The 21,721-nt window shown below is 38.9% G+C and overlaps 1 protein-coding gene across 1 annotated transcript in view; it reads left to right on the top strand.

Annotated features, from left to right (window-relative positions):
* Positions 1-21,721, top strand: part of LOC138326151 (ubiquitin carboxyl-terminal hydrolase 24-like) — a 123,716-nt gene that overhangs the window by 55,653 nt on the left and 46,342 nt on the right. Inside the window, exons 38-44 of the mRNA XM_069272279.1 lie at positions 915-1,075; positions 1,313-1,493; positions 8,649-8,731; positions 17,819-17,957; positions 18,666-18,785; positions 18,968-19,221; positions 19,701-19,840. Of these exons, the coding sequence (XP_069128380.1) occupies positions 915-1,075; positions 1,313-1,493; positions 8,649-8,731; positions 17,819-17,957; positions 18,666-18,785; positions 18,968-19,221; positions 19,701-19,840 (1,078 nt within the window). The remainder of the gene's footprint in view (positions 1-914; positions 1,076-1,312; positions 1,494-8,648; positions 8,732-17,818; positions 17,958-18,665; positions 18,786-18,967; positions 19,222-19,700; positions 19,841-21,721) is intronic.

Genomic DNA, 21,721 nt, shown 5'->3' with positions numbered 1-21,721 from the left:
TGTGTCAATGAGTGGAAGGTAAGTCTAGGTCTATGTTGTCAGATTGTGTCAATGAGTGGGAGGTAAGGCTAGGTCTATGTTGTCAGATTGTGTCAATGAGTGGGAGGTAAGGCTAGTTCTATGTTGTCAGATTGTGTCAATGAGTGGGAGGTAAGGCTAGTTCTATGTTGTCAGATTGTGTCAATGAGTGGGAGGTAAGGCTAGTTCTATGTTGTCAGATTGTGTCAATGAGTGGGAGGTAAGACTAGTTCTATGTTGTCAGATTGTGTCAATGAGTGGGAGGTAAGACTAGTTCTATGTTGTCAGATTGTGTCAATGAGTGGGAGGTAAGGCTAGATCTATGTTGTCAGATTGTGTCAATGAGTGGGAGGTAAGGCTAGTTCTATGTTGTCAGATTGTGTCAATGAGTGGGAGGTAAGGCTAGTTCTATGTTGTCAGATTGTGTCAATGAGTGGGAGGTAAGGCTAGTTCTATGTTGTCAGATTGTGTCAATGAGTGGGAGGTAAGGCTAGTTCTATGTTGTCAGATTGTGTCAATGAGTGGAAGGTAAGGCTAGTTCTATGTTGTCAGATTGTGTCAATGAGTGGGAGGTAAGGCTAGGTCTATGTTGTCAGATTGTGTCAATGAGTGGGAGGTAAGGCTAGGTCTATGTTGTCAGATTGTGTCAATGAGTGGGAGATAAGGCTAGTTCTATTGCTGGTGATATATTGGATCTCTCAGATCAGATGGAATGTCATTATTACATGAATTTGATTATAATAATCGTTGTTGGAATAGAGATTATACTTGCTTTAACAAAATTTATTGTTCAGTGAGATATCTGTTTGAAACTATCGAAAATGATTGTATTTTCTCCCTCAGTATCTACCCACTGTTGACAAGCATAATAAGTTCACTGTGTTTTTGTTCTGCAGTACCTACCACCTGTTGACGGCCGTGCACGCTGTGGCTTTGTCGGACTGAAGAATGGAGGAGCGACATGTTACATGAATTCTGTGATACAACAACTGTACATGGCCCCAGGCATTCCTGAGAGCGTTTTGGGTGTCGATGATGATGAGATTGAGGAAGAAAGGTCTGCATTAATGATAATTTGAAATAATGTCTTTATAGATTCACAGTATAATAAAAAAAAATAAAAAATTCATGATATAGTCTTAGGCATGTGTTCTTCTGTTCCTAACTCAATAATGCCTTAATAATTTCCGTCTTTCTCAGAAAATAAGGAATGTTTGTATTCTGATGGATTTATCAGATAAAAAAATGTTTGTTTTTAAAATCCAAATTAAGAATGACTATTTCTCTTTGACAGTGTGTTTTACCAGATCCAGCAGGTGTTTGGGCACCTGATGGAAAGTAAACTTCAGTACCACGAACCTGAGAAGTTCTGGAAAGTGTTTCAGCTCTGGGGGCAGTCCATCAATATACGTGAGCAGCAGGATGCTTTCGACTTCTTCCAAGCCTTAGTCGACCAAGTAGATGAGCACATGAAGGTGATTATAAAAGATTAAAAATTCAATCATATCTTTAATGCCTGTCATACATTTATTAAAACCTTATTTATGATGAGTATCAATAATGGTGATCATTGAATCTCTCGGTGTGAGACCAAGGTCTCCTGTCATCTTAAAGATGCTCCACCGCTGACAAACAGTTTTTTTAGTGCGAGTGTACTCTCACTCTATTATTTTCCTTGTCGGGTGTGGAGTCTGTGTACATCCACAATGTGCAGATTCTAACTGCGCACGCGATACCGGAAGTCCATGTCTTATAACGTTTAATAGATTTTGTTGTGATTTAGTGACACTAACCGTTCAAAAGCATATACTAAGATATACCTGTCAGCGATGTTCTACTATAAATTAACATCAGTTACGTTACACAGTGCTAAACACATTCATTTTGTGTTAACTTTAAGCGGTGTATCATGCAAACTCTTGCATCAGTCACGATATTCTAAGCATGTGATCAACTTTGGAAACTTACTGAACAATACTATGCAAATGAGGTGTATATAGCCAATAAAAGAAAGTGATGTAACTGGACAACTTTTAGTACCAGCCAAAGACAATAACAGCGTTATTTAGCAGATTATATTTAATTTATTTTACGTCATCCTAGGTCCTTGGTGTAGATTGCACTATACTTATTTATAAAATTAAACAGCCTTGTGTAAGAGAAATAAAATAATGTCAGTCTGGGTGTCTGAGCTCCAGATCTGATGTACCCCAGAAAAGCATTCAAGCATAACACAGGTAAGTCACCAAGTGAACAGAGACTGGACAGTGTTGTAGTGGACGACTATTTTAAACAAGGAAACAAGTCTATTGTATCAATATTAATATGATAATAAACACACTTCTATATAACAAAGAACACAATTTACAAAGTTCAAAGTAATTTCACATTTTAAGTTCTGGTGAAGTTAAGAAAAATTTTTATTATAATACATCAAGGACGTAAACCATCTCCTTGCAATAGTCCCAAGGGTAATGAGCGAAAGTGCTACGTACACCTGACCTGTTGTCGATAATAGAAATTAAGGTTAGGAAGTAGTTAGCAAACACTTAATGTCTAACAGACATATTTCTAGTTTCTATGTGAAAAACATGAACATACAAATTTGTATTTTTCTTCACCTACAAAACTTATTTAGTTTACACCATTACCACCATCGACAAGTTTGAGTTTCTCATTTCACTTCCAAGATAAAAATATTAAAAATAATTATTTGCATCCCGAACAAATTCTGTGGCACTATGTCCTATATTGAATAAAGCACTGATTGCACATGCACCAAAAGTGACAAATTTATCATATACAGTAAAACCCCTATAACTTGAACAGCAGGGGACCAGGTCAATAGTCCGAGGAATATTTGACTCATCCGAGGCTGGTCATGATCTGCATTCAAAATGTCTGGTCTCAAACTACATATGACAAACAATGAATGCACGGAAATGACATTTTAATTACCCTATATTTCAATATTTTGGATTTCTTGATTCAAGTGTTTAATTGATAGCAATATAAAGTAGAAAAACATGCATGCTTAGAGAAAGCCCTAAATCAGATGTCATTCACAGCAGAGTAAGCGATCATCATTTAAGTCAATGTATTGTACAATTCATATTGGTCAACAAGGAGTACATTTTCTATTATTTAAATATCACAAAGCATTCAAAACATTTACAAAATACATACTCACAATATAGTTATTAACCAGTATAATTACGGACATAAGAAACAATATTTATAGATGTCTATTTTGTAAAACGTTAGGTTACATGTGTTCAAGAGTTACACAGTACAATATACAGGGAAAGATATGGAACGCGCTGATAAAATGTACTTTGCATATTGTTTACATCTTTCGATAAATAACATTGTATTAGCCTGTCGAATGAAAACAACATAGAAATTTTTAAAAAATGAAGTTAGGCCAAACAAAATTAATTCTTAGTTTCTCAGGCCCCGCCGCATCGACATTTACCCCCCGCACCAAGGTTTTTATGCGCCATAACTTGAAAATTAAAATCGAGACCGCCGCATCGAACGCACCCCAAATTTCATTCGAACTCGCCCGAAATTTCCATTCAAAAACGCACCCGGAAATTGGCTCCAATTTTAGTATGCACCTTTCATTTCCGGTAAAAAAATGGCTGCCGATGTCAGCATTTGCTCAAAATGGAATGTTTCCTCCCAGGATTATGTATTTTCAACTGGTTTTCTTTGGATATAGTGACGATTGAGATATTTAAAAGCTGTTCTTAAAGACTGAGTAAGAATTTACATTTTCTACACGTGTTTTCATTGATTTTCATGTCCTTCAAGTGAGAAAAAAATAAAATGTTATCTGCCGCATTTGTTTTCAGAGAAATAAAAAATAAAAAATATTCCCGTCGCCCGCACTGACTTTTTAAAAAAATGGCCTGAGAAACTAACAATTAATTTTTTTTGGCCTTATATAGTTGACGCCTTGACGTCAGCTATTTCTTCCGCCTCTTTTGTCATTTCACAATGCGTGCTTTCTTTTAACACTTTCGTATTTTCGTGTTTACAGCGAAAATTATTACGATAGAAAGATCGATAATTTAATGCCTTTTCTGAAATGTTTAAATAAAGTTAACATCAAACAAGGACTTGCGATCGTGTAGGTAGGTAATACTGACACCGTTAATCCCTTAATTACCCAAAGGCCTGATACAACACTTATAAACACAAGATCGTGAGCAATTATCCATGTCGGTCGGTGCAGCCAGGTGTGACACAGGTAAAAAATCTCAGGGGCCGAACACCTGTTCGACAAATACATGGGTAAATACTAGGTATTTGATGAAACAGGGATATATTTTTGTTCGAGGAATGAAGGGTATTTGATGAATAGCTGTTTGAGCTATCCGGGGTTTTGTTACATAGATTATATAGGGACAGAGTCAGGACCGTACGACCAGTTCGACGAATAGGGGGTATTCGAGGAATCCGGGTTCAGGTTAGAGGGGTTATACTGTATTAATTTTTAGGTCACCTGAGACGAAGTCTCAAGTGACCTATTCTAATCACCTTTTGTCCATCGTCGTCCATCGTATGTCCGTAAACAATTTACATTTTCGACTTCTTCTCCAAAACTGCTGAAGCAATTTCAATGAAATTTTGCACAAACCTTCTAAGGCATAAGGCCAATCAAAATTGAGAATTATATGGTCCCCACCCCCCAGGGGGCTGTGGGAGGGGCCAAAAGGGGTAAAATTGAGTAAAATTTCAAAAATTTTCTTCTCTACTCACAGATGTGGTAGAATCAAATACTCTTCATAGATAGAAAGGTCTTAAGGTCCTTTACAAAAATTGTGAATTATATGACCTTGGGGTCTCTAGTTTCCCCCTAGGGAGGGGGTTAAGTTTACTATAGTTTATATTGGTAAAACACAAAACACATTTTTAGGTCACCTGAGACGAAGTCTCAAGTGACCTATTCTAATCGCCTTTTGTCCGTCGTCGTGCGTCGTGTGTTCGTAAACAATTTACATTTTCGACTTCTTCTCAAAAACCGCTGAAGGAATTTCAATGAAATTTTGCACAAACCTTCTAAGGCATAAGGCCGATCAAAATTGTGAATTATATGACCCCCACCCCCCAGGGGGCTGTGGGAGGGGCCAAAAGGGGTAAAATTGACTAAAATTTCAAAATCTTCTCCTCCACTCACAGATGTGGTAGAATCAAATACTCTTCATAGATAGAAAGGTCTCAAGTCCCTCTACAAAAATTGTGAATTATATGACCCTGGGGTCTCAGGTTTCCCCCTGGGGAGGGGGTTAAGTTTACTATAGTTTATATAGTGAAAACACATTTTGGAGAATTACTTGGTCATTTGTAATAGAAAATTAGTCAAATATTGTCAGAATTATCCCTATGAAATGGCCATTGAATTCTATTATCAAATTTTCCATGACTGACTCACAGGGGCCTTAGGGGCGGGGCCAAAAGGGGTCAAATAGGCTAAAACTTCAAAAATCTTCTTCTAAAATTCTGGAACTGGTAGAATCAAATACTCTTCTTAGATGGAAAGGTCTTTAGGTCCTTTACAAAAATTGTGAATTATATGACCCTGGGGTCTCATGTTTCCCCCTGGGGAGGGGGTCAAGTTAACTATAGTTTATATAGGAAAAACACATATATGAATGTTTTTTGCTTATTTTTCGTAGGAAATTAGTCAAACTGGGTTAGAATGTTTAGCCTGAGATAGCATTTTATCGTCATATCCATATTGGTCCTGGCCGACCCCCAGGGGCCTTAGGGGCGGGGCCAAAAAAGGGTCAAATAGGCTAAAACTTCAAAAATCTTCTTCTGAATTCACAGATTTGATAAAACCTGATACTCTTCATAGATTGGAAGGTCTTAAGGCCCTTTACAAAAATTGTGAATTTCATCGCCCTGGGATCTCAGATTTTCCCCTGGGTAGGGCGTCATATTTACTATAGTTTATATAGGAAAAACACATTTATGAACATTATTTGCTTTGTTTTCATAGGAAATTAGTTAAACTGGGTTAGAATTATTAGCCTGAAATAACATTTTAACACCATATCCATATTTGTCCTGGCCTGGCCGACCCCAATGGGCCAGAGGGGCGGGGCCAAAAGGGATCAAATAGGCTATAACTTCAAAAATCTTCTTCTGAATTCACAGATTTGATGGAACCAAATAATCTTCTTAGATTAAAAAGTGAAATTTATAAAATCACTGACACTGCATGACTGACTTCTTGTTTGGTTTTGTTGGAATTTAAGCATAAGGTTTGGTAACATAACACTATCAAAATGAAAAACAAAAAATAAAAATTCTAAAAGGTTCAACTTTAAAATTGATTCGAATTCGTAAATACTTTTTACAGATTTGAACCAACTTTGCAATGCTTTTCTGTAGCAGCACACAGGTGACCGTCAAGACCTCTTGGGCCTCTTGTTGAGTATTATTTGGTCATTTGTAATAGGAAATGAGTCAAATGTTATCAGAATTATCAGTATGAGATGGCCATTTAATCCTATTAGCAAATTTTCTATGACTGACCCCCAAGGGCCTTAGGGGCGGGGTCAAAAGGGGTCAAATAGGTTAAAACTTCAAAAATCTTCTTCTGAAATTCTGGAAATGGTAGAATCAAAAACTTTTCATAAATAGAAAGGTCTTAAGGTCCTTTACAAAAATTGTGAATTATATGACCCTAGGGTGTCACGTTTCCCCCTGGGGAGGAGGTTAAGTTTACTATAGTTTTTATAGGGAAAACACATTTATGAGCATGTTTTGCTCAATTTTCATTGGAAACTAGTCAAACTTGGTTAGAATTATTAGCCTGATATAGCATTTTAATATCATATCCACATTGGTCCTGGCTGACCCCCTGGGGGCAGAGGGGCCGGGCTAAAAAAGGGTCAAATAGGCTAAAACTTCAAAAATCTTCTTCTGAAATTCTGGAAATGGTAGAATCAAATACTTTTCATAAATAGAAAGGTCTTAAGGTCCTTTACAAAAATTGTGAATTATATGACCCTAGGGTATCACGTTTCCCCCTGGGGAGGAGGTCAAGTTTACTATAGTTTTTATAGGGAAAACACATTTATGAGCATGTTTTGCTCAATTTTCATTGGAAACTAGTCGAACTTGGTTAGAATTATTAGCCTGATATAGCATTTTAATTTCATATCCACATTGGTCCTGGCCGACCCCCTGGGGGCAGAGGGGCTGGGCTACAAAAGGGTCAAATAGGCTAAAACTTCAAAAATCAAAAATCTTCTTCTGAAATTCTGGAAATGGTAGAATCAAATACTTTTCATAAATAGAAAGGTCTTAAGGTCCTTTACAAAAATTGTGAATTATATGACCCTAGGGTATCACGTTTCCCCCTGGGGAGGAGGTCAAGTTTACTATAGTTTTTATAGGGAAAACACATTTATGAGCATGTTTTGCTCAATTTTCATTGGAAACTAGTCGAACTTGGTTAGAATTATTAGCCTGATATAGCATTTTAATTTCATATCCACATTGGTCCTGGCCGACCCCCTGGGGGCAGAGGGGCTGGGCTAAAAAAGGGTCAAATAGGCTAAAACTTCAAAAATCAAGAATCTTCTTCTGAAATTCTGGAAATGGTAGAATCAAATACTTTTCATAAATAGAAAGGTCTTAAGGTCCTTTACAAAAATTGTGAATTATATGACCCTGGGGTCTCGCATGGGAGAGGGGGTCAAGTTTACTATGGTTCATATAGGGAAAACACATTAATGAGCATTTTTTGCTCAATTTTCATAGGAAATGAATCAAACTTGGTTAGAATTATTAGCCTGAGATAGCATTTTAATATCATATCCACATTGGTCCTGGCCGACCCCCTGGGGGCGGAGGGTCGGGGCTAAAAAAGGGTCAAATAGGCTAAAACTTGAAAAATCTTCTAAAATTCTGGATATAGTAGAATCAAATAATTATAGATGGAAAGGTCTTAAGGTGTTTTATAAAAATTGTGAATTATATGACCTTGGGGTCTCACGTTACCCCCTGGGGAGGGTTCAAGTTTACTTTAGTTTATATAGGAAAAACATATTTGTGAACATTATTTATCCAGGAAATTAGTCAAACTTGATTAGAATTATTAGCCTAAAATATAGCATTTTAACATCCATATCCGTCCTTGATGACCCCCTGGGGGACCAGAGGGGCAGGACCAAACAGGGTCAAAATGATTAAAATTTCAAAAAATACCTCTAAGTTCACAGGTTTGATGGAAGCAAATACACTTCATAGTCTAAAAAGTCAAATTTATAAATCACTTACCAACTTCAAGACCCAGCATTTAGTGTTTATATGTCTTTAATTTGTTTCATTATATATTCTAACTCAGGTGACCGTTAAGGCCCATGGGCCTCTTGTTGTGTTAAGAAGACATATATGTATATATATATATACACAATCAAACAAAATTGTTCAAATGATGAGTATTGTTTTTGTTCTGTCAGCAGTGGAACATCTTTAAAGCTTTACCTTTCATATTTGTAGTCAATTATGATATTTCATTGATAGCTTTATATGGTGGTCTGAAACACTTTGAATGTTTTACTAGTATTTGTCCAACTTTAAAATATACACTTGAATTCTGATTTCAGAAAAGCGGAAAACAAGAACTTTTCAAGTCCAAATTTGAAGGCATCTTTTCTGATCAAAAGATTTGTAAAGATTGTCCACATAGGCAAGTACACATGTATTCTTCTAGTGTAACTAAAGGTCAAGGTCAGAACACACCCCTATACATGTACACTTCTAGTGTAACTGAAGGTCAAGGTTCACACCCCTATACATGTACTCTTCTAGTGTAACTGAAGGTCAAGGCAAGTACACATGTACTCTTCTAGTGCAACTGAAGGTCAAGGTAAGTACATACCCCTATACATGTACTCTTCTAGTGTAACTGAAGGTCAAGGTCAGTACACACCCCTATACATGTACACTTCTAGTGTAACTGAAGGTCAAGGTTCACACCCCTATACATGTACTCTTCTAGTGTAAATGAAGGTCAAGGCAAGTACACATGTACTCTTCTAGTGCAACTGAAGGTCAAGGTCAGTACACACCCCTATACATGTACTCTTATAGTGTAGTTGAAGGTCAAGGTCAGTACACACCCCTATACATGTACTCTTCTAGTGTAACTGAAGGTCAAGGTCAGTACAACCCCCAATACATGTACTCTTCTAGTGTAACTAAAGGTCAAGGTCAGTACACACCCCTATACATGTACTCTTCTAGTGTAACTGAGGGTCAAGGTCAGTACACACCCCTATACATGTACTTTTCTAGTGTAACTGAAGGTCAAGGTCAGTACACACCCCTATACATGTACTTTTCTAGTGTAACTGAAGGTCAAGGTCAGTACACACCCCTATACATGTACTCTTCTAGTGTAACTTGAAGGTCAAGGTCAGTACACACACCCCTATACATGTACTCTTCTCAGTGTAACTGAAGGTCAAGGTCAGTACACACCCCTATACATGTACTCTTCTAGTGTAACTGAAGGTCAAGGTCAGTACACACCCCTATACATGTACTCTTCTAGTGTAACTGAAGGTCAAGGTCAGTACACACCCCCTATACATGTACTTTTCTAGTGTAACTGAAGGTCAAGGTCAGTACACACCCCTATACATGTACTCTTCTAGTGTAACTGAAGGTCAAGGTCAGTACACACCCCTATACATGTACTCTTCTAGTGTAACTGAAGGTCAAGGTCAGTACACACCCCCTATACATGTACTCTTCTAGTGTAACTAAAGGTCAAGGTCAGTACACACCCCTATACATGTACTCTTCTAGTGTAACTGAAGGTCAAGGTCAGTACACACCCCTATACATGTACTCTTCTAGTGTAACTGAAGGTCAAGGTCAGTACACACCCCTATACATGTACTCTTCTATGTAACTGAAGGTCAAGGTCAGTACAACCCCCAATACATGTACTCTTCTAGTGTAACTAAAGGTCAAGGTCAGTACACACCCCTATACATGTACTCTTCTAGTGTAACTGAGGGTCAAGGTCAGTACACACCCCTATACATGTACTTTTCTAGTGTAACTGAAGGTCAAGGTCAGTACACACCCCTATACATGTACTCTTCTAGTGTAACTGAAGGTCAAGGTCAGTACACCCCCCAATACATGTACTCTTCTAGTGTAACTAAAGGTTAAGGTCAGTACACACCCCCTATACATGTACTCTTGTAGTGTAACTAAAGGTCAAGGTCAGTACACCCCCAATACATGTACTTTTCTAGTGTAACTAAAGGTCAAGGTCAGTACACACCCCTATACATGTACTCTTCTAGTGTAACTGAAGGTCAAGGTCAGTACAACCCCCAATACATGTACTCTTCTAGTGTAACTAAAGGTCAAGGTCAGTACACACCCCTATACATGTACTCTTTAGTGTAACTGAAGGTCAAGGTCAGTACACACCCCCTATACATGTACTCTTCTAGTGTAACTGAAGGTCAAGGTCAGTACACACCCCTATACATGTACTCTTCTAGTGTAACTGAAGGTCAAGGTCAGTACACACCCCTATACATGTACTCTTCTAGTGTAACTAAAGGTCAAGGTCAGTACACACCCCCTATACATGTACTCTTAGTGTAACTGAAGGTCAAGGTCAGTACACACCCCCAATACATGTACTCTTCTAGTGTAACTGAAGGTCAAGGTCAGTACACACCCCTATACATGTACTCTTCTAGTGTAACTGAAGGTCAAGGTCAGTACACACCCCCTATACATGTACTCTTCTAGTGTAACTGAAGGTCAAGGTCAGTACACACCCCTATACATGTACTCTTCTAGTGTAACTGAAGGTCAAGGTCAGTACACACCCCTATACATGTACTCTTCTAGTGTAACTGAAGGTCAAGGTCAGTACACACCCCTATACATGTACTCTTCTAGTGTAACTGAAGGTCAAGGTCAGTACACACCCCTATACATGTACTCTTCTAGTGTAACTGAAGGTCAAGGTCAGTACACACCCCTATACATGTACTCTTCTAGTGTAACTGAAGGTCAAGGTCAGTACACACCCCATACATGTACTCTTCTAGTGTAACTGAAAGGTCAAGGTCAGTACACACCCCCTATACATGTACTCTTCTAGTGTAACTGAAGGTCAAGGTCAGTACACACCCCTATACATGTACTCTTCTAGTGTAACTGAAGGTCAAGGTCAGTACACACCCCTATACATGTACTCTTCTAGTGTAACTGAAGGTCAAGGTCAGTACACACCCCATAACATGTACTCTTCTAGTGTAACTGAAGGTCAAGGTCAGTACACACCCCCTATACATGTACTCTTCTAGTGTAACTGAAGGTCAAGGTCAGTACACACCCCCTAATACATGTACTCTTCTAGTGTAACTGAAGGTCAAGGTCAGTACACACCCCTATACATGTACTCTTCTAGTGTAACTGAAGGTCAAGGTCAGTACACACCCCTATACATGTACTCTTCTAGTGTAACTGAAGGTCAAGGTCAGTACACACCCCTATACATGTACTCTTCTAGTGTAACTGAAGGTCAAGGTCAGTACACACCCCTATACATGTACTCTTCTAGTGTAACTGAAGGTCAAGGTCAGTACACACCCCTATACATGTACTCTTCTAGTGTAACTGAAGGTCAAGGTCAGTACACACCCCTATACATGTACTCTTATAGTGTAGTTGAAGGTCAAGGTCAGTACACACCCCTATACATGTACTCTTCTAGTGTAACTGAAGGTCAAGGTCAGTACAACCCCCAATACATGTACTCTTCTAGTGTAACTAAAGGTCAAGGTCAGTACACACCCCTATACATGTACTCTTCTAGTGTAACTGAGGGTCAAGGTCAGTACACACCCCTATACATGTACTCTTCTAGTGTAACTGAAGGTCAAGGTCAGTACACACCCCTATACATGTACTCTTCTAGTGTAACTGAAGGTCAAGGTCAGTACACCCCCCAATACATGTACTTTTCTAGTGTAACTAAAGGTCAAGGTCAGTACACACCCCCATACATGTACTCTTCTAGTGTAACTGAAGGTCAAGGTCAGTACACACCCCTATACATGTACTCTTCTAGTGTAACTGAAGGTCAAGGTCAGTACACACCCCTATACATGTACTCTTCTAGTGTAACTGAAGGTCAAGGTCAGTACACACCCCTATACATGTACTCTTCTAGTGTAACTGAAGGTCAAGGTCAGTACACACCCCTATACATGTACTCTTCTAGTGTAACTGAAGGTCAAGGTCAGTACACACCCCTATACATGTACTCTTCTAGTGTAACTGAAGGTCAAGTAGTCACTACATGTATTTTAGTGTACAAGGTCAAGGTCAGTACACACCCCTATACATGTACTCTTCTAGTGTAACTGAAGGTCAAGGTCAGTACACACCCCCATACATGTACTCTTCTAGTGTAAATGAAGGTCAAGGCAAGTACACATGTACTCTCTTTAGTAACTGAAGGTCAAGGTCAGTACACACCCCTATACATGTACTCTTCTAGTGTAACTGAAGGTCAAGGTCAGTACACACCCCTATACATGTACTCTTCTAGTGTAACTGAAGGTCAAGGTCAGTACAACCCCCAATACATGTACTCTTCTAGTGTAACTAAAGGTCAAGGTCAGTACACACCCCTATACATGTACTCTTCTAGTGTAACTGAAGGTCAAGGTCAGTACACACCCCTATACATGTACTCTTCTAGTGTAACTGAAGGTCAAGGTCAGTACACACCCCTATACATGTACTCTTCTAGTGTAACTGAAGGTCAAGGTCAGTACACACCCCTATACATGTACTCTTCTAGTGTAACTAAAGGTCAAGGTCAGTACACCCCCCAATACATGTACTCTTCTAGTGTAACTAAAGGTCAAGGTCAGTACACACCCCTATACATGTACTCTTCTAGTGTAACTGAGGGTCAAGGTCAGTACACACCCCTATACATATACTTTTCTAGTGTAACTAAAGGTCAAGGTCAGTACACACCCCTATACATGTACTCTTCTAGTGTAACTGAAGGTCAAGGTCAGTACACCCCCCAATACATGTACTCTTCTAGTGTAACTAAAGGTTAAGGTCAGTACACACCCCCTATACATGTACTCTTGTAGTGTAACTAAAGGTCAAGGTCAGTACACCCCCCAATACATATACTTTTCTAGTGTAACTAAAGGTCAAGGTCAGTACACACCCCTATACATGTACTCTTCTAGTGTAACTGAAGGTCAAGGTCAGTACAACCCCCAATACATGTACTCTTCTAGTGTAACTAAAGGTCAAGGTCAGTACACACCCCTATACATGTACTCTTCTAGTGTAACTGAGGGTCAAGGTCAGTACACACCCCTATACATGTACTTTTCTAGTGTAACTGAAGGTCAAGGTCAGTACACACCCCTATACATGTACTCTTCTAGTGTAACTGAAGGTCAAGGTCAGTACAACCCCCAATACATGTACTCTTCTAGTGTAACTAAAGGTCAAGGTCAGTACACACCCCTATACATGTACTCTTCTAGTGTAACTGAGGGTCAAGGTCAGTACACACCCCAATACATGTACTTTTCTAGTGTAACTAAAGGTCAAGGTCAGTACACACCCCTATACATGTACTCTTCTAGTGTAACTGAAGGTCAAGGCAAGTACACATGTACTCTTCTCGTGCAACTGAAGGTCAAGGTAAGTACACACCCCCTATACATGTACTCTTCTAGTGTAACTGAAGGTAAAGGTCAGTACACACCCCTATACATGTACTCTTCTAGTGTAACTAAAGGTCAAGGTCAGTACACCCCCCAATACATGTACTCTTCTAGTGTAACTTAAGGTCAAGGACAGTACACACCCCTATACATGTACTCTTATAGTGTAACTGAAGGTCAACGTCAGTACACACTCCTATACATGTACTCTTATAGTGTAACTAAAGGTCAAGGTCAGAACACACCCCTATACATGTACACTTCTAGTGTAACTGAAGGTCAAGGTTCACACCCCTATACATGTACTCTTCTAGTGTAACTGAAGGTCAAGGCAAGTACACATGTACTCTTCTAGTGCAACTGAAGGTCAAGGTAAGTACATACCCCTATACATGTACTCTTCTAGTGTAACTGAAGGTCAAGGTCAGTACACACCCCTATACATGTACACTTCTAGTGTAACTGAAGGTCAAGGTCAGTACACCCCCCAATACATGTACTCTTCTAGTGTAACTAAAGGTTAAGGTCAGTACACACCCCCTATACATGTACTCTTGTAGTGTAACTAAAGGTCAAGGTCAGTACACCCCCCAATACATATACTTTTCTAGTGTAACTAAAGGTCAAGGTCAGTACACACCCCTATACATGTACTCTTCTAGTGTAACTGAAGGTCAAGGTCAGTACAACCCCCAATACATGTACTCTTCTAGTGTAACTAAAGGTCAAGGTCAGTACACACCCCTATACATGTACTCTTTTAGTGTAACTGAGGGTCAAGGTCAGTACACACCCCTATACATGTACTTTTCTAGTGTAACTGAAGGTCAAGGTCAGTACACACCCCTATACATGTACTCTTCTAGTGTAACTGAAGGTCAAGGTCAGTACACCCCCCAATACATGTACTCTTCTAGTGTAACTAAAGGTTAAGGTCAGTACACACCCCCTATACATGTACTCTTGTAGTGTAACTAAAGGTCAAGGTCAGTACACCCCCCAATACATATACTTTTCTAGTGTAACTAAAGGTCAAGGTCAGTACACACCCCTATACATGTACTCTTCTAGTGTAACTGAAGGTCAAGGCAAGTACACATGTACTCTTCTAGTGCAACTGAAGGTCAAGGTAAGTACACACCCCTATACATGTACTCTTCTAGTGTAACTGAAGGTCAAGGTCAGTACACACCCCTATACATGTACTCTTCTAGTGTAACTAAAGGTCAAGGTCAGTACACCCCCCAATACATGTACTCTTCTAGTGTAACTTAAGGTCAAGGACAGTACACACCCCTATACATGTACTCTTATAGTGTAACTGAAGGTCAAGGTCAGTACACACTCCTATACATGTACTCTTCTAGTGTAACTGAAGGTCAAGGTCAGTACACATGTACTCTGCTAGTGTAACTGAAGGTCAAGGTCAGTACACACCCCTATACATGTACTCTTCTAGTGTAACTGAAGGTCAAGGTCAGTACACACCCCTATACATGTACTCTTCTAGTGTAACTGAAGGTCAAGGTCAGTACACCCCCCAATACATGTACTCTTCTAGTGTAACTAAAGGTTAAGGTCAGTACACACCCCCTATACATGTACTCTTGTAGTGTAACTAAAGGTCAAGGTCAGTACACCCCCCAATACATATACTTTTCTAGTGTTACTAAAGGTCAAGGTCAGTACACACCCCTATACATGTACTCTTCTAGTGTAACTGAAGGTCAAGGCAAGTACACATGTACTCTTCTAGTGCAACTGAAGGTCAAGGTAAGTACACACCCCTATACATGTACTCTTCTAGTGTAACTGAAGGTAAAGGTCAGTACACACTCCTATACATGTACTCTTCTAGTGTAACTAAAGATCAAGGTCAGTACACCCCCCCCCAATACATGTACTCTTCTAGTGTAACTTAAGGTCAAGGACAGTACACACCCCTATACATGTACTCTTATAGTGTAACTGAAGGTCAAGGTCAGTACACACTCCTATACATGTACTCTTCTAGTGTAACTGAAGGTCAAGGTCAGTACACATGTACTCTGCTAGTGTAACTGAAGGTCAAGGCCGTACACACCCCTATACATGTACTCTTCTAGTGCAACTGAAGGTCAAGGTAAGTACACTCCCCTATACATGTACTCTTCTAGTGTAACTGAAGATCAAGGTCAGTACACATGTACTCTGCTAGTGTAACTGAAGGTCAAGGTCAGTACACACCCCTGAAGACACAACCCTATATATGTACTCTTCTAGTGTAGCTGAAGGTCAAGGTCAGTACACACCCCTTTACATGTACTCTTTTAGTGTAACTGAAGGTCAAGGTCAGAACACCCCCCAATACATGTACTCTTCTAGTGTAACTAAAGGTCAAGGTAAGTACACACCCATATACATGTACTCTTCTAGTGTAACTGAAGGTCAAGGTCAGTACACACTCCTGTACATGTACTCTTCTAGTGTAACTGAAGGTCAAGGTCATTACACACCTGTATACATGTACTCTTCTAGTGTAACTGAAGGTCAAGGTCAGTACACATATACTCTGCTAGTGTAACTGAAGGTCAAGGTCAGTACACACCCCTATACATGTACTCTTCTAATGTAACTGAAGGTCAAGGTCAGTATACACCCCTATACTGAAGGTCAAGGTCAGTACACACTCCCTATACTGAAGGTCAAGATCAGTACACCCCCCTATACTGAAGGTCAAGGTCTGTACACACCCCTATACTGAAGGTCAAGGTCAGTACACACCCCTATACTGAAGGTCAAGGTCATTACACACCTGTATACATGTACTCTTCTAGTGTAACTGAAGGTCAAGGTCAGTACACATATACTCTGCTAGTGTAACTGAAGGTCAAGGTCAGTACACACCCCTATACATGTACTCTTCTAGTGTAACTGAAGGTCAAGGTCAGTATACACCCCTATACTGAAGGTCAAGGTCTGTACACACCCCTATACTGAAGGTCAAGGTCAGTACACACCCCTATACTGAAGGTCAAGGTCAGTACACACTCTTATACTGAAGGTCAAGGTGGATAAACCTGTCTTACTCTAGGGAATTCAAAACAAACATTTGGCTATATATAATACTACTGAAGTAAGAAAAATAAAAAGGTGCTTTTGGACAATAAATGCAACATAGTAGTGAAATAATGTTATCTTGCTGTTTGATCTGATACAATAGAATTAGTTCAATTACTGTATTCAACCCAATGAGCACTCAGGTGATTCATATTGGAAAAAGATGGTGCTTAATTGGACCAAATTTGAACTAAACTTTCACATAACTATGCATAAATTAAAACATAATGCACAAAGAAAGAAATTAATCAATATTCAAAAGAAATCATATAGAGAAATCTACATAGTTTTAGTCTTCATTTAATTCAAGTAAAATGAAATTAAGGTCTCAGAAAGGGGAGGTTCACTTATAGGGATGTGGGGACACCCTTTTTGGGTGGAAAGCTTGAAAGTTCATTTAGGTAATATTTACATTTTCACTGCAGTCCCGATATGTAACCTTACCAAGTGCAGTTTGCAGTGATATAGACTATGAACTCCAATCGTTTATGATGACGTCCTTCCAGCGAATGGAAGACGGCTGTTCAAATGGCTGTTCCATCCTTGACAATAACGATTGATTTATTCATTATAGATTCAAAATCCTTTAGTATTTCAACATAATATTATAGCCAAATGTAAATATAAGCATTGAACGTCTCTCAGTTGGGATTCATAGCCAATATGAATGCCAACTGGACAGAAGCAAATTCAACATGAAGAGCTAGCGCGCTTCATGGATTTTGCCTCTGTCAAGTTGGCATTCATATTTGCTATGAATGCCAACTGAAAGACGTTCAATGCTTAAATGATACATAGGGGTTGGGCCTGAGAAGTTGCATTGAAATAGATATTTTTGTTCTTTGTAACATGAAATACTGACTAGATTGTGTTTGTAAATTAAGATATTATACTTTAAATTTTTCCTTATATTTATTAATTTTGTTCAGGTATGAGAGGGAAGAGTCATTTTTCGCATTAAACTTGACTGTGAAGAATGCCACATTACAGGATTCTCTAGATCAGTTTGTCCATGGAGAGCTGTTAGAGGGCGACAATGCCTACTTCTGTGAGAAGTGCGGAGAAAAGGTGAGTAACATTACAAGTACAAGGACTTTTGTATATTCACATAAGGTCCGGTGTCTTTACAAGTACAAGGACTTTTGTATATTCACATAAGATCCGGTGTCTTTACAAGTACAAGGACTTTTGTATATTCACATAAGATCCGGTGTCTTTACAAGTACAAGGACTTTTGTATATTCACATAAGATCCGGTGTCTTTACAAGTACAAGGACTTTTGTATATTCACATAAGATCCGGTGTCTTTACAAGTACAAGGACTTTTGTATATTCACATAAGATCCGGTGTCTTTACAAGTACAAGGACTTTTGTATATTCACATAAGGTCCGGTGTCTTTACAAGCTATATTCACTTAAAGCTTTATATTTTACTCTCTGGCTGCCATGGTCGAGTGGTTAAGATGTCCCGACATATTAACTCGAGCCCTCCAACTCTGAGTCATGAGTTTGAATCCCATGTGGGTTATTTGCCAGGTACTGATCGCTGGTCGATGGTTTTCTCCGTGTACTCCTGCTTTGCTCCACCAGCAAACCTGGCACATCCTTACATGACCCTGTTAATAGCACGTAGAACTAAAAAAAAAAAAAAATACTCTCTAAACATTCTTGACATAACTCCTAGGAATGAAGTCAAGTTATTTCATAGATTCATTTTGAATGTAAATTTCTGTTTGTCATAATTAATTAATTGATAGTGATAATTTATTTGTAGAGAAACACGATAAAGAGGATGTGTATAAAGACATTACCACCCTTACTGTGTATCCAACTAAAGAGATTCGGCTACGACTGGGAAGCTAACAGGGCGCTCAAATTTGATGATTATTTCAAGGTAATATGCAGTAAGACTTACTGTTACAGTAAAACACAGTTATAACGAAATAATTTGGTTAGAAGTATAGTTCATTATACACACGTTATATATGTCTTATAGAAACCTCGACGGGAATGGAAATTACTATGTTATATCCATGAATCTGTTGTAAATGGTTACCTTCGGAATTTGTTAAACAGTTTCCGTGGGTGTTAGACATGGAGCCATATACAACAGAAGGAATGGCAAGACGAGAAGAGGTGACAGAAAACGCGGAGAGCAGCTCCGAGTCAGAATCAGGGGAGACAACTTCCTCATTAGATGATCGGCTATCAGAAGTGGTGGAGAGTTCCCCAGTGGAGTCTAAACAAATAAACTACGAGTTAGTGGGAGTTGTAGTCCACAGCGGGCAGGCCAACGCTGGGCACTACTACTCGTTTATCAAAGACAGAAGGTAAGACTTTAAATTTTAGAAGAACTTCCAGTCTTTATCATGTACTTCTTCATCAGAGTATCCAATTGATCCTTGACTTTTAGCAGATTCAGAAGTCAAATAAAATTTTCACAGAAATCTGAGTCAGAACATGTTACAAATAGACATGTGCTTCAAATATGATTTTCTTTGGGAGTCAAACACATACCCTCAGGGAACTATTGGACTTGAGGCCTTATGTACATAGAAAGGACAGATAACATATGCTTGATTAGACATTCACAGGTGTCATTAGTGTTTTACATCAAATGTTGGATTTATAGATATGTCATTTTTTTTCATTGCTTCTAATGATTTTTTCCCCCACATTAATAGAAAGACTTTACATTAAGCTAACCATGAATAATCCTCACAGGGAAAATGGAAAGCCTCAAATTTTCTCAAGATAATCAGAAAAAATCCAAAACCCCGATCTAACTTTTCTTTTTCTGTTGTTACAGGGGTACGGTGATGGACAATCCAAATAAGGGCAAGTGGTACAAGTTCAACGACACGATCGTGGAGGAGTGCGAGATGACAGACGAGACACTAGAGGCGGAATGTTTCGGTGGGACGTACAAAGCTAAAGTATATGAATCCTGTAAGTTCTACAGTTGAGTTAAAATCTACAGTAAGACTTGACTAAACCATATGTCACAAGGACCAGCAGTAAAATGTTATACTGATCCCCCCAAATATACAGGGATTAGACAAGGGTCAGTTCTGACAGGGATCTGGATTAGACAAGGATCAGTTCTGACAAGTTACACAATATACAGGGATTCGGATTAGACAAGGATCAGTTCTGACAAGTTATACAATATACAGAGATCTGGATTAGACAAGGGTCAGTTCTGACAAGTTATACAATATACAGGGATCTGGATTAGACAAGGGTCAGTTCTGACAAGTTATACAATATACAGGGATCTGGATTAGACAAGGATTAGTTCTGACAGGGATCTGGATTAGACAAGGATCAGTTCTGACAAGTTATACAATATACAGAGATCTGGATAAGACAAGGGTCAGTTCTGACAAGTTACAAAATATACAGAGATCTGGATTAGACAAGGATCAGTTCTGACAAGTTATACAATATACAGGGATCCAGAGTAGACAAGGATCAGTTCTGACAAGTTATACAATATACAGGGATCTGGATTAGACAAGGATCAGTTCTGACAAGTTATACAATATACAGGGATCTGGATTAGACAGGGATCAGTTCTGACAAGTTATACAATATACAGGGATCTGGATTAGACAAGGATCAGTTCTGACAAGTTATACAATATACAGGGATCTGGATTAGACAGGGATCAGTTCTGACAAGTTATACAATATACAGGGATCTGGATTAGACAGGGATCAGTTCTGACAAGTTATACAATATACAGGGATCCAGATTAGACAAGGATCAGTTCTGACAAGTTATACAATATACAGAGATCTGGATTAGACAAGGATCAGTTCTAACAGGAATCTGGATTAAACAAGGGTCAGTTCTGACAAGTTATACAATAAACAGAGATCTGGATAAGACAATTATCAGTTCTGACAAGTTATACAATATACAGAGATCTGGATTAGACAGGGATCAGTTCTGACAAGTTATACAATATACAGGGATCCGGATTAGACAGGGATCAGTTCTGACAAGTTATACAATATACAGGGATCCGGATTAGACAGGGATCAGTTCTGACAAGTTATACAATATACAGAGATCTGGATTAGACAAAGGTCAGTTCTGACAAGTTATACAATATACAGGGATCCGGATTAGACAGGGATCAGTTCTGACAAGTTATACAATATACAGGGATCTGGATTAGACAGGGATCAGTTCTGACAAGTTATACAATATACAGGGATCCAGATTAGACAAGGATCAGTTCTGACAAGTTATACAATATACAGGGATCTGGATTAGACAAGGATCAGTTCTGACAAGTTACACAATATACAGAGATCTGGATTAGACAAGGATCAGTTCTGACAAGTTATACAATATACAGAGATCTGGATTAGACAAGGATCAGTTCTAACAGGAATCTGGATTAAACAAGGGTCAGTTCTGACAAGTTATACAATAAACAGAGATCTGGATTAGACAAGGATCAGTTCTGACAAGTTATACAATATACAGAGATCTGGATTAGACAGGGATCAGTTCTGACAAGTTATACAATATACAGGGATCCGGATTAGACAGGGATCAGTTCTGACAAGTTATACAATATACAGGGATCCGGATTAGACAGGGATCAGTTCTGACAAGTTATACAATATACAGAGATCTGGATTAGACAAAGGTCAGTTCTGACAAGTTATACAATATACAGGGATCCGGATTAGACAGGGATCAGTTCTGACAAGTTATACAATATACAGGGATCTGGATTAGACAGGGATCAGTTCTGACAAGTTATACAATATACAGGGATCTGGATTAGACAAGGATCAGTTCTGACAAGTT

The sequence above is a fragment of the Argopecten irradians genome, chromosome 6, assembly GCF_041381155.1.
Source record: "Argopecten irradians isolate NY chromosome 6, Ai_NY, whole genome shotgun sequence".
Classification (NCBI taxonomy): Eukaryota; Metazoa; Mollusca; class Bivalvia; order Pectinida; family Pectinidae; genus Argopecten; species Argopecten irradians.
This window is presented reverse-complemented; position numbering and strand designations above follow the sequence as displayed.